The sequence below is a fragment of the Manduca sexta genome, chromosome 3 (assembly GCF_014839805.1).
Source record: "Manduca sexta isolate Smith_Timp_Sample1 chromosome 3, JHU_Msex_v1.0, whole genome shotgun sequence".
In the NCBI taxonomy this organism is placed as follows: domain Eukaryota; kingdom Metazoa; phylum Arthropoda; class Insecta; order Lepidoptera; family Sphingidae; genus Manduca; species Manduca sexta.
Window position 1 is genome coordinate 4,648,742 of NC_051117.1, and position 14,923 is coordinate 4,663,664.

General features: G+C 35.7%; 1 protein-coding gene across 1 annotated transcript; it reads right to left on the reverse strand.

Moving 5' to 3' along the window:
- Window positions 1-505: 505 nt before the first annotated feature.
- LOC115456058 (facilitated trehalose transporter Tret1-like) lies at window positions 506-13,399 on the reverse strand. Its single transcript, XM_030184925.2, has 4 exons — window positions 13,281-13,399; window positions 4,137-4,247; window positions 2,873-3,005; window positions 506-2,428 (listed from the first exon to the last, which is right to left on the reverse strand). Exons 2-4 carry the CDS (start codon window positions 4,206-4,208, stop codon window positions 1,197-1,199), a joined length of 1,437 nt encoding a protein of 478 aa, XP_030040785.2. The 5' UTR covers window positions 4,209-4,247; window positions 13,281-13,399; the 3' UTR covers window positions 506-1,196.
- Between the last annotated feature and the right edge of the window lie 1,524 nt (window positions 13,400-14,923).

A 14,923-nucleotide genomic window follows, 5' to 3' on the forward strand; every position in this document is an offset into this window, starting at 1 on the left:
AGTATTCCTTAGTTTTTACATAATTTACCACACTGGAATACAATATCTTATCATAGCTTTTCGTAATTATTCTATTGAATAAACAGAGTTCATTTTACACGCTATGATAGTATTATAAAATTTTATTTAGAAATATAATTCAATAATTAAAATGGAAACCGTCTATAACATTGATTCCCAAAGTGGTCCAGGTGGACTTGACGGGGCTTACATTGGCGTGACCAAAAATAGGGGTCCACTATTCATAAGCGAGATTCTAAGAATTTTTATAGAATAGGACTAAAATGTTGGCTTGACTTCATCTGATTTCACCTTTAAATTAGGCAGATAATATTGATAGGGGTCGTAAAAGGCATAGTGACCTCAACTTAACTGTCCAAGCGCTATCTGCAATAGCTGGGCGGTAGTGGTAATGCACTTTCTCTTCGAACAAAAAAAAAATCCATCGGAAGCAGCTAAATTATGAAATTGGTCTAAGGTTAAAAATTAAACAATACCATTAGTTAAAATTATTTATTTAACATATAACTATAATATTATTTTCTAACACAATTGTTTTATTACTTATAGGGGTGTATAATCGTTGCTAATGTCGTATTATCTAAAGAACCTAATAACAACAACCTACCAAGGCAGGCATCGCAATTTTTATAAGGGATAATCAATTTTTATTCACATATACAAAACAATGACAATATATTGACTGCTTTGGTGGCGTAGTTGTATTGCATGTGGGATACTACCACTGCTCTGAAGTGGCGTGCTTGAATCATGGGTCGAGTAAGTGATATTTGGGTTTTTCTGCTTACTATCAGACCCAGGTCAGGAATTCGCCCCCTATTACATCTTGGGTCGGAGCACATTTGAGGGAAAGTGGGTACCCTGGTTGCACCTTTTGGGAACAAAGACGTGTTGTGGATTATTTTGTTTTGTTTTTTATTATTATACAAAAAAGGGGTGCTCCGGTTACACTTCTGCCTAACCCTTCGTGGACGAAGGCGCGATGTGGATTTATTTGTTTTGTTTTGTATTATTATACGATATAATATCTCACTTACACAGGTCGTGCAAATGATGCCTAAAAGATATCACATCTTATTCAACCCTGTATTTAGCTATCTTTCATAATAACAGTTTTTAATAAAATTTTATATGAGGTCTATAGACCTATAACCTATAAATAAATATCAATTTTACTACACAGTTACATTTTGCATTTGATGTGCATTTGATTCGTTTTGGTTTTTCTTCTTATACAAACTATTCTCTATATCTTGCAATGTCTTTCCATTCGTTTCTGGTAATATAAAGCATAAGAAAACAGAAGCAATCAAGGTAACAGTCGCGAAACCGCCATACATAACAATATCACCATAATTCGTCATAACACCTGGTGTAATTTTAACAGCAACGAACAGCAAAATGAATGAAATGCCTGAACTTAATCCTGATCCAAAACCGCGGACACTTCCAGGGAATATTTCGGCTACGAATGACCACGAGAGACTTGTAATCGCACTGGCAATCACAACGTATGCAACCATCAGTAACAAAGCCAGCCACGTCAATCCCGAAGGTTGTAAATACAAATATATAACTAAAGCGAATAGTACTGTAGTTGTTAAGAAACAACACGTCAAAAATGTTAGTTTTCGAGGACAAAACTTTGCAAACACACACACGCCGGCAGCCGCAGCTACTCTTATGCAATCCGTCACTATCATCAACATAAATGGATCTATTTCACCAGAAAACGTCTTTTTAAATACGTCTTGGGCGTAAAATGATATCATGTTTACACCACAAAGTTGCATAGCTGAGAACAGCAAGAAAACTGTTACTAACGCTTTCATAAATCCTTTACTAAATATTATATGAATAAATTCGCTAAATGTCATCTTCACTGGTTTCTCTTTCTGTTTCTCAAGAACTGAGGCGAGTTCTTTATCAGCAGCTTCTCCTTCGCCCCTAAACAGCCTGAAAGCCTCGATACCTTCATCGGTCTTTCCTTTTGTTATCAACCATAAAGGGCTTTCTTTTAAGAATAGCAATATTAAGAAACATAAAATATTAGGAAGACCGAAGATGAAGCAACTAGTTCGCCAATAAAAGTAATTTCCAACTATATGACTAATAAGAGCACCAATATGGACTGCTAATGTAGGACAGAATAACGTAATTGATCTGTATTCAGGTTGCGTGACTTCGCCGATGTAGACCATCCCGTTAGGCCTGATGGATCCAGTGCACAATCCAGTGATGAATCGCCCGACGAGCATAAGGGTGATGTCTTTCGCGAATCCCATGATGCACCAGCCTAGGACGAAGAACGGGACCAGGGCGAGCTGTCCCATCTTCCGTCCTAGACCATCGCTCATCGCACCTGCGAAGAGGCAGCCCAGCATCATGGCAAGTGGAGAGATAGAGGCTGGAAACATAGAAATATGTATAATTACTAATGTGCTGGATGTCCATTTTTATCCAATGTTGCCTTAAAATTTTAAAGGAAGTCGTAATCAATAACAGAAGACTTTGTACATCATGTGTGCAACATAGCTATAAACAGTTTAAAAGATTTAGATGTACAAATTTGTTCGGGATTGGTTAAAGGCGTGATGACCATTTTTATTACTATAAGGGGTTTCGTCAGCAAGAAGCATCTGGTTAACCAACGTAATCGGCCCTTCGCAGAGCTGCCTATCAAAATGCTATCTTTCTTTCTTATTCATCTGCCCTTATAGGGATAAGGATAGGAGTGAAGTGGGCTCCAATATGAGTCAAAGCTAATTTCAACAAATTTGTGCCAGAAACAAGTCATGCATAACCCTCGCAATAACAGATACGTTATTTATTATTCTAAACTAAAACTGACCTATCCATGAGTCATAACTCCTGTCATACGGGAAGTCTGGATCTTCCTGTAGCTTCGGCAACAGGACTCCTGTAATCCCGAACGTCATCCCGGCTGATATGAACAGCAGACATGGCGCGAACGTTGCGAATATCTGGAATGATACATAAATATGATTTAATAATATATAGATTCTAAACCCCAAGAGGAATTGAATCAAATTAGAGCTGATAGTCATCATTCATGCTCAAGTTTGTGGTAACTAACTAACGCCGGACCGTATAGCGTCGGCGATTTCATAGTTTTCATTGCCTTTGTCCAGATTTGTTTATCTGACGGGCAACTGTAGCAAAGTCATATCTTAATATTAGCTAATCAAGGTGCATTTTATGCCTCCGCACTGCAAAGTCTGCCATGACGAAAAGACTGATTAAAAGACTTATCACCACATTGTTCCGTACTTAGCTAAGTGACGTTTGTGAATACGGAACTAAAGCATCGCGCAGACGCCGTCAACTTGGTTTGCAAGGAAACCACACTAAGCTCTTGGACCAATTTCAATTGTTAGTTTGTTAGTTATTTAGTGTCTGGGAACATATTATGATAACACGATTTCTTAATATTGGTATCTGATTGGTATAGTACAAGAGATTAAAAGGGCCTTAAAAACCCTGTCCCTTTTCAAGTTCCTTTCTTTTCATTCCGGTACCACTTCCATTATTCTTCTAGAATTTTGAGTATTTACGAATTGTGAAATTCACTTAATCGGCAGAACCATTTACTGGTCTAAGCAAACAATAGGTTAAATCTAAGTGTCAAAGTCAGACACAAATTCCAGACGCCGGAGCAAAAGTGAGCCTATCAGCATACAGGGCAGGCTCAAGGCTGAACCGAAAAACCCAATATCACTTAACATTTTTAAGTAGGACATTTACTGGTGGTAGGTCTACCATATATGAGAGTCCGTCTGGGTAGGTACCACCGCAATGTCAATTTCGGCCGCCAAGCAGCAGTGTATAGTCACTGTTGTGTAATGGTTTGAACATACAATGTAACTATTGGACATAATGAGACTTAACATCTCATGACTCAGGATGGCGAGCGCAGTGAAATACCAAACAATACTTTATAATTCAAGGTGTTGGATAGTGTTTCTACTGTTTATTGGCGGTCGTATCGCTTACCATCAGGCGATTGCTCGTCTCGTCATTCAAAGCAATAAAAAAATATTTATATTTTACAAACCAAATAACTATATAATAATACAAATTCAAATTACATTTACCTGGTTGTAAATAGGACGTGATTTTTGAATGCCAACTCTGGATAGCACGTTCTCGATTCCATTGATCGTCATCTTGTCGATTATCGATACGATGCTTACATTTTTCGATTACTGAAACAAAATAATATTTTTTATTAATTTATGTCACAATTTCGCGCATGTCTTTTAACTTATTATAATCTATATTCTAATTTTAAGATTAGTATGTCACAATTTCGCGCATTTCTTTTAACTTATTGTAATCTGTTTTCTCATTTTAAAATTAGATTTTAAATAATCATAACATCATCAATGCTCCTTTCTCTTATTATTTTAGTTATATAAAAGAAAGAGAAAACGTATACTTGTTGCTTTTGACTCACGACTTATTTTGCATATTTTTTTTGTTCAGACATTTTAACATGGAATTCAAGTCTATTTGTCAATGTTGGTGAATGATGCTATAAATATATTTAAATTTCGTTTTAAAAACTAGCTGATCAAGTTCTATCATTTTTTTTTCTCCCATTATTAACATATCAATATTATTTGCGTAACTGATGTTTGTATGTGGAATAATTAATGATTTTTTAACCCGAGAATACAAACAGCATTAACACAGGCCATTAACCGCCTTTACCTCGGCGATAAGTACTAGAAGTGTATAACACCTCTATTATTACCTAAATATTGCTCGTGGAATCAACTGCGTGAATAGCTTTCTGGCTACAAAAATCCCTAAATGTAGCGATCTATAGCGCCATTTTTAGGACCCCAGCGTTAATTTCAGAACTCACATAATGAGATTGAGCACACGCAAATCCTACCCTTTTTGGGATAAAGCGCTAATTTATATAAAAATACAAATATTTTCCACATAGCTAATTATCGGGATAAAAGAGTAGCCTATAATCCAGGATATGGTCAACTCCAAATCTGTTCGGCGGTTACTGCGTTTCCTTCTAACAAACATCCAAATATTGAAATAAAATTATTGAAGCATGCTGTCCCCCAGCAGTCAGAAACGTTGGGAGAAAATAAAATATAAAAAACACCGATATAATCCGCATAATAGTTTTATTTCAATAATCAAATATTTTAACAAACATTTGCATTTATAATATTATTAAAATAAGAAAACATGAAGTAGTACATTCAACTGTAAAGGCGAATGTAGTAAATTAAGTACATAAATTAAATGTCTCGTTAATTTATAATAATTTTTCAACATTCAAGGAAGGAATAAAACCGCGGAATGTCAATGCTAGCTAACTGCCAGCTTTCTATCCATTTATAATGAAAATAAAACAAGTTTCTAAATCTAAAGCTTTATTACATCATTATGTGTTCAGTGACGTAAATATAGCATGACAGCCAAAATGATAGGCAATTATTATTAAGATTTTTTTTGCTTTGAATGAAGAGACGAGCTTGCCGTTCGCCTAATGGTAAGCGATACGGTGGCCCATAAACAGTAGAAACACCATCCAACAACTTGAATTACAAAGTATTGTTTAATATTCCACAGCGCTTGCCATCTTGAGACGTGAGATGTTAAGTCTTATTATGTCCAGTAGTTACACTGTCTACAATGTTCTTCAAACCAAAACACAACAGTGACTGCACACTGCTGCTTGGCGGCAGAAATATACATTGCGGTAGAACACTATCTAGGCGGACTCACATATGAGAAACCAATCGCCAATATAAGAACAGATCTTTCATGTAGGTCCCCCGTCGCGTCGTTTAATTCGCCACGGGACCATATAGTTTTTTTTATTAATAATGATCAGGTACTAAGTAATTTATTTACTATCTTAACAGTGGTTTAGAACTAATATGATGGAAAGGGAGTGAGATTCCGCTGTGTGACGTAGTTCGACCCCGTTCCGTTCCGTTCAGCAGTTGTCTTCATTTCTAAGAAACATCCAAACTCGTATTCATAGAAGTAAGATAGAAATATGTTACCAAACAAGATATTTACCGATCTATGTAAAGCAGTCCTCGTGTTTGTGATTTTAATGTCACATGTTTCCTAAGCCTTGTCATATAGATTTTACGATCGCGTGTGTGACGACACACTGGCCTCTGATAAAATTTACCTGACGATCGTAAAACAATATTTAATGGCTCCCAATTGGTCGCAAATATATGAATATAAGTATTTATTATATACTAGCTTCCGCCCAAAGCTTCGCCCGCGTGGATTTCGGACTTCAAAAATGGAGGAGGTGCTCAATTTGTCGGGATGTTTTTTTAATGTATGGTGGTATGCATTTTTATATAATTTTAAGGAGAACATTTCCGTCACACATGATTTCTGTAGCTTTAACCATTAAGGTTGCACACGCGACGGAAGCTTAAAAAATGGAGTAACTTCTCCCGTTTTCCCAACATTTCCCTTGACTGCTCTGCTCCTATTAATTGTAGCGTGATCAAAAGTATACTATAACCAGCTCAGGAGTATGAAAAATAATTGTACCAAGTTTCGTTAAAATCCGTCGAGTAGTTTTTGTTTCTATAACGGTTATACAGACAGACAGACAGACAAAAATTTTACTATTTGCATTTATGGCATCAGTATCGATCCCTAATCACCCCCTGATAGTTATTTTGGAAATATATTTCATGTACAGAATTGACCTCTCTACAGCTTTATTATACGTATAAAATATATCCTACCACCAGCAAATTTGTGCCTAATATGGCGAGAGGCTCGCCTCCTATCAGGTGCCGTTGAAGTATTACGTGACCAGATTTTCAGCAAACGTAAGCAAAGGTTTACAAAATCCGATTAAATTTCTTTATTTATGCAAAACAATATTGCTGACATATTGCTGTTTAGACCCTCCCGTCCCCCAAATAATAAAAAATAAGCATACTATTGATCCCCCCTTTACATTAGGGTGCGGAACATACATAGCGAAAAGTGGGTTCCTGGGTTACACCTTTGCCTATCCCTTGGGGGATAAAGGTGTGTTTGTATTGTTTTCGTAATTCAAATTCGAAGAATTCAACTGCCTGTTATAACATTCGGAATGTTTAATACCTAGACAGGAAGACAAAATGCATTAGCAATTTCCTTAGGCCCTGAGTAACGTCGATAACAAATAAGTGCCAAAATGTATGATTACTTACTACTTTGGCGGTTGATGACTGCACGTTTTTATTTTTAAGGTAAAGTGGTTTCACCTCTTTTTTTGTTTGTTTCGCGGATAAAGTGCTTATGATTTCCGCCCAGCCTTCATGGGGGGCGACTGGTTATGTTGGGGTCACCGTGCCTTACGACCCGGCGTTGGCCCCTCGGATTTGATGATGACCTTCAGGCGACCGCCGCGCTGAGTCCCTAACCTATATACAACGCACAGCATACCAACTAAAACTCCACGGTGGCGCTCTTCGGCGCATTAGGGATGGCTACGGGTTTCCTCTGACGAAAGTGTCTAAGTCGTCGTCCACTGCTGCTCCTGCGCGGTGCCGTCTAATACGGCCCGTCTCTTATGGGGGGTGTGGCGGGGCTCAGAAGCCCCCACGCAACCGAAGGACACTCTCAGCATCACCGGCTGCATGAGGCCTATCTCACACGCTACCGTCCATCCGGAGGTCACCACAATGTGCGAAATGTGTACAACGTACAGTAAGGACGGCCTCCTGCCGCCCACCAACGACTCCTCAATGGCCCCTATTAGTCTGCTTTTACGACAGGCAGGGGTTACCTTGGTGGAATTCTTCAAACGCCCCCAATCAACAGGGCGAGAAGTGGTTTTACCTCTACCAGTTAGCCTTACGGACGAGAAGTTTAAATTAGGGGTATATAGGAAGCCCTATTCCGTCTAAGGGAGTAAATCCGTCTTTATTACGAACAAATCGAAGGACGATTATATAATTACTGGTTATCCAATCTGGTTTATTCAATTCCTTAAAAAAAAATCAAGACACTGATTAATCATGGTTGAATATGTTTTGGTATTTAGATTTGTTTTAATGTCATCAAATTTCAGTGGTGATTTTCCTTTATGTTCATGTTAGATAACATAACATAAACTGCTATATTTATTGGACAGTTTGAATCTAAGCGAAAGGAGATATACCTGCTTGACTTGTCTCAGCCATAAAAGAGCTGCTTGGTTATTTGACTAAGAATCAGCACGCCTTGCACATACTGCATTTGTTGATGATAGGATATATTTTATATCCGCCCGGATAGCGACCACCGTACACAAGGTGTTAAGCCATAGTGGCCCACGTAAGTGTCGCCTTTTTGAATCAGCCTGTGTATATTAGGTTCCAACAGGCCAGCATAACTGTGTCGACTGGCAAGGGGTAATCATCTCTCATCAGTCGACATTCTATTGGACCCGACACCAGTTACCATCAGGTGCATTGGGTAGCCGTGCTGTGTCCGTATAAAAAACATAAATCAAATGTTTTAACGTATGTATGGGTACAAAGTTGCCAGTTTGCACTTGTCTTGCCAGCTATAAATACAAGTTTGCAAGCCAATATGCACTTGTCAGTAATACAAGTATACAACTGCCTTGCAAAGTGCGAATGAGGTTCAAACGGTTGCCATATTTTTGGTAAAGGAAGGGCAATAGCGAGTAGTATATAAACAAGTTTTATTGTTATTCTAAAGGCGAAGGTAACTTTATTAATATTTCGGAGGTAAATATTTTAAATGTAAAATATTGCGGGGAATTGCGTCTACAATATCCGTGTAGCATTTTACTTCTCGTGTTTAGGCCATGTTGCACAACTTCTGAGTAAATGCTAATCGTCACATAAATGTATAATCCGACCAACTGCAAGTCATACTTGAATCTTTGCTCCCAAATAAATGATTATAAAATGACTACTATCAACATTAGCTGCTTAATACAACTGTCAAATGAACAAATGTCAATATTTACTTCAAACTTGTGAAACAGACTCTTATAACACTGTGTCTTCTGCTTTTCATTTGAAGAATTGTCCTATAAAGGATCAGCCAAACAAAATAAATTGGATTGTATTGGAAACAGGCCTTTATTGTCTATATATATTTAGAGTTGTAATAGTCAATCTTACGGCTCTGACATATGAGCTGTGAATCGTGGGTAAAGACATAACTTCGAACCTCTGGACGGGTATTAATATAAATGCGAAAGTTGGAGATGAAGGTTTGGATGTTTGTTTGACGAAAACGCGGCATCCGCTGAACTGATTTGATTGAAATACGCCATACATATGGACCTTGACTTGGATCGACATATACTATGCTAATTTCTATCCCCAAAAACGGAACTCTTACCCAGGGAAAGTTTCATCACTAGTCGATAAACAGTCAGGCGGCCTACTCCGTCTATGGGGGCATATCCGTCTTTTTGCAATGAAGGACGTTGTAATTAAAGTACAGCTTTCATAGCCGTGTAGATAAAAGAATTAAAAAAAACTATTTACCTATACGGCTACAAAAGCTGTCCTTCGATTAGATCGCCCGTAATTGCAAAACTTTTTCGTCCACGAAACTGAATATAACACGACTATTGCTTTGTATAACGCTTTAATAAAAAAAATTGTGCAACAAGGATGTATATTATGCAACACAAAAAAATAATGTAGTCGATTATCTAAAAAAATTAAAAGCATTAATCCTTCTATAAAAATAGTTGCGCAATGATAATAAGGTTTTTATAATAAAATCAATGTGCTTCTACACGGCAGTTATAATATTGTTCAACATTTGTTAATTATTACAGAATACAGAATATTAATATATTATCATAAAATTAAACAAAAATATTTTGTTAGAATTATGTTTAACAATGTTACATAACAAATTGCAACACGATTTTTTATTGTTAGTTTTATTATTTAATATTTATAATGGCGATGCGAATTTACAATGTTAATTATTATTCAATTGATTTATTACTTTTAAAAGTATATAAATACGTGAAGAATAACTTTGTACCCCTTTTTAAACACATTGCGCGCATAAATCCTAGATTTGGATTGATTTAAATTCATATAGAAATGCATAAAAATAAAATTAATGTTTATGTGTTACAATATATTAATTCCACGGTGGAATTTAGGCCTCTGGGCGATTACTTGTTTAGTCCATTCAATTGAAATGTTACATTTTTTAGGCCTTACCTTGCGTTTTTTAGAGGACGCAATTTTATTTTTTTGAAGTGTAAGGGGGGTCAGTCTAAAGCTAAAACCAAATTTGTGGGGTCGCCACCCTTGTCCCACGGCCGCCATCTTGAAAATAGGGGTTGAAATGGTTTTACGATGTATCTCTTAAACTATTTATCTGACAAAAAAAATATATAAACATTTTTGTTGCAAATTAAATTCTCTTCAACTTTGGTCTAGTAACTTTTGTCGTAGAACTATAAATAAAAAAGTTATAAGCGAAAATGTTAAGAAATTTAATGTTAAGCAATGTCCATTGCAACGTCATCAGAACGTTTGTTTATAAGGTTCATAATACTTTTTTTTGTACTCTCATTAATACCCAAATACCCAAGGGACCATTAGGGAACAAAAGAACATCTGCCTGCTATTATTATTATTTCTAACCTCTCTTATTGTAAGAATAGCTGATAATATTGTGTAGAAGTTGTCGTTCAACTTATATCTTTTAGTTTTGCTACATATTTCTGTACGTGCGGATGTATTTTATTCTGTTTTTAATTGTGAAGACGATTTCGAATGATTTTAGACACGATTTTAACTTTAGTGAAAACTACTTTTTTTTTTATTAGCATTTTGACTTTTAAAAGACTTTTAAAAGTCAAAATGCTAATAAATAACTTACTTACGACAACTTCAACACAATATTATCAGCTATTCTTACAATAAGAGAGGTTAGAAATAATAATAATAATAGCAGGCAGATGTTCTTTTGTTCTCTAATGGTCCCTTGGGTATTTGGGTATTAATGAGAGTACAAAAAAAAAGTATTATGAACCTTATAAACACACGTTCTAATGACGTTGCAATAGACATTGCTTAACATTAAATTTCTTAACATTTTCGCTTATAACTTTTTTATTTATAGTTCTACGACAAAAGTTATTAGACCAAAGTTGTAGAGAATTTAATTTGCAACAAAAAATGTTAATACATTTTTTTTGTCAGATAAATAGTTTAAGAGATACATCGTAAAACCATTTCAACCCCTATTTTCAAGATGGCGGCCGTGGGACAAGGGTGGCGACCCCACAAACTTGGTTTTAGCTTTAGACTGACCCCCCCTATACTTCAAAAAAAATAAAATTGCGTCCTCTAAAAAACGCAACCCCAAATGTAACTTTTCAATGGACTAGTTGTAAATATGTGGCTTGTGTTCATTGACGTATATTATATAGACACGAAGGTCCATATAAACTATTTGTTCAAAATCTGAACTAAAATGGCAACCAAAACGTCACTGTTATAATCTATTTATTTAACAACAAATAATTTTACTTATTTGACTAATATTTTTTTTCACATCCAAGTTTGCACTTAGACAAGCGTTTTTATATTATGAGCGCCACTCCTTACACAGCCACAAGCATAAATATTGACACCATACTAAAATCAGTTTGAATGGATAACAGTTCAATTCAGTTGAACACAGTGAATGTTCGGAACGCCAAATCTATAACGTAGTACATAATATAATATATATCAATGCTTGTGTTAGAGAATGATATGTTATATAACTGCTGTGTGAGCGCACCGTTACATTAAAATGGATAAAAAATAGACAGCATAATATACCACACTAAACGATGTAATATATTAATATGTATTTTGTTAATATATTTTAGTACGCAAATAAAACAAAAACCGGTGAATCAAGCTTCGTAAACACAGTTCAAAAGTGTCGTCGCAATGGCGATTGCAACTTTAATGCTATTTTTATAAATGTGAAAGTCTAATAATTCGAGTTTCGTTGTTTAAACGTATCTCCTATAGAGATGTGTCATGTCTCTGACTATTATTTACTGCCGTTATCGATACCCTAAACGCTTTTTTTCGAGGAAAATGGACCAATCAGATTTTTTTATATGCTTACAAAAACTGATTGGTTTATTTTGGGATTGGGTCGAACATTTAAATTGAGGATAATATTGAAATCGACCGTTAGATTATTTCAAAATTCGAAACGTAAAATTTTGAATAAAAAAAAACTTATTAATTTTATCACAACAAAACGTTCTAAGATTGTATATATTGGGAAGATTGTCATAAAACATTTTTGCGCTTATCCTATGGTTACTTAATATACAGTGAAATAGCAAAACATCAATATAAAATACTTCATAATTTACCCTTATCGTGATTTGCACGTTCTTAATGCGTATATTAGCATATTTTCTGTAGATATACCTATTATTTTTGTATTAATATCTAAGGACGTTGTGACATCTTGTCACATCGACATTCCAAATAAGACAGCGACTGTTTAATGTCTTTGTACTTCAGATGAATATTAATTCCTAAAAAGCTATTTTTTATAAGATGTTAATCTATGCAAATCAGAATCCAATGCTGTCCATACATAAAATTAATGGATAGGTCTTCGATGGCTTTACCTAAACTCATTTATTTTTCCATATTACAAAAACACGCATTTGAAAAACAGCTAAACTGATTTTAGGTTTGATTTGATTACTTATACCGATTGATAGAAGTTTTATTTGGATAAGTCAAATTAGAAAGTAATGAAGACGATATTCAACTGACTTGAAAAAAAGGAGATTCGACTTATATTTTGTTTATCTTCTTTTTTTATTCTATAAAAATCAGTATAAGGATAAAGTAAGTGCAATCAATTGTCAACTAAAATTGCAGCACTGATTTATTCAAGTGTAGCAATATATTGTTTTCATCCTATAAATTCATAGAAGTCGTAGGTTCAATTATTTGGTCAAATCTTTCCACAACTTTGGAATGGTAAGCAAGAATTCATAATGAGTGAGTATGATTGTATATAAAATCCATTTATTTTATGACCATATTAGAAAGCGTAGCGTTCTAAAAATATACCTATCGCATATACAGATAGAGAAAATTAATAATAACGTATTAAAACGAGAATTTACTAATTTAATTACCATTAATAATCAAGCTTGCTTTACCAACTTAAAAAAGAAATATTCATAAAAATAATTATTAATAACTCACCGCAAAATCACTTAACACAATTTCACAATATATTTTTAGAATAACTGTACGTTTGTCGACACGACGTACGACTCTCCACGTATCGAAGCTACTACCCAGAGGCGCTGTCAAAAACAAGTTCAGGATATTCGCAACCTGTTCTTATGAGGATTTTGTGTGAGAAAATCATTTGAATCCTTAGGTTTCCTTCACAGTTATAGCTAGCGATGACATTTTTTTTTGTTGCTTTGAGTGACGAGACGAGCTTGTCGTTCACCTGGCGGTAAGCGATACGACCATAAACAGTAGAACACATAACAACTTGAATTACAATGTATTGTTTGGTATTCCACTACGCTCGCCATCCTGAGACAGGAGATGTTAAGTCTTATTATGTCCAGTAGTTACACTGGCTACAATAATATTCAAACCGGATCACAAAAGTGACTACATACTGCTGTTTGGCGGCAGAAATACACATTGCAGTGGTATCTACCCAGGCGAACTAACATATGAGAGACCTACCACCAGTAAGTGACATAGAATTATGGTTAGGGCCTAAAAAAGATGGAAATTTAATGTTCTTGTTAATATTTCCCATTTATTTATCTTGATAACTCCTAAATTTCCTTTGAAATTCGTTTTCATCAAACACCAAATTTATGACGGTATCATAATGTATTTTTAGTAAAAATGATATGAGATATAATACTGACATTACGTTTTTCCAACGAGATGTTGCATTCCTACAACTTCGCTAACTTCTGCAAGCCTTTGTCTTTGCGAAAAAAACAATCTATTAAATTTATGACTCTAAGTATCATAAACGTAAGTATATAATTGACGTGGAAAAATAAATATTTTTTATAGTAATATTGTACAACAACAGTACATTTTTGCATGTCTTTAAGATAATTATGTTTAAGGAAACAACTTATAATAAACAAAAACACGACTGTTATTTTATTCAATGCACGTAGAATAATTTGCTTAATTACTAGCCTTGTGTTAACCATATTGGAGGCCGGGGCACGAAAACTGACCCTTATAATATCAGCCCTGTATTATATACTGTCCCACTGCTGGGAACGGGTCTCCTACTAATGAGAGGGATTAGGGATTAACGCCACCACCACGCTGGCCTAGTGCTGATGGTAGACTTTACACACCCTCAAAATTTCTATGAAACTTCTCAGCTATGCAGGTTTCCCTACGATGTTTTCCGTCACCGTTAAAGCAAGCGATAATATACAGAGAGTTCACTCATAATTTTAGAAAAGTCAGAGGTGTGCGCCCTTGGGATGTGAACCTGCGGTTATTCGTCTCGGCAGTCCGTTCCACACCCAACTAGGCTATCGTCGCTTTTCAGCTTTACCTAATCGCTTACAGTGTGCCCAAGCACCATAAGTGCACACGCACTGTGATGGATACCATCAAAGCTGAAGCTCGAATCAGTCAACACCCCCACTCAAAATATGGTGGATCGGGTCTTCGTAGATAAAATTATGTATACAAGGTTCAGGCAAAAAATTACGCGTTCTTTAAGGCGACTTTTTTTGGCAAGCGTTGGGTTTACACCGCAATGGCTCCAGTCTCGGGTGCCCGACACAGCCCTGGATCAAGGGGGGCAAGCCAGGACCCATGCCCCGGGCGGCAATTCAAAC

Bases quoted from the DNA above. Each gene is read 5' to 3' on its own strand.
- LOC115456058 (XM_030184925.2), bottom strand. From the start codon at position 4,208: ATGACGATCAATGGAATCGAGAACGTGCTATCCAGAGTTGGCATTCAA. The intron at 3,006-4,136 runs GTAAATGTAATT...GTATCATTCCAG, and splicing joins CACGTCCTATTTACAACCAG to ATATTCGCAACGTTCGCGCC. The intron at 2,429-2,872 runs GTCAGTTTTAGT...CTATGTTTCCAG, and splicing joins GAGTTATGACTCATGGATAG to CCTCTATCTCTCCACTTGCC.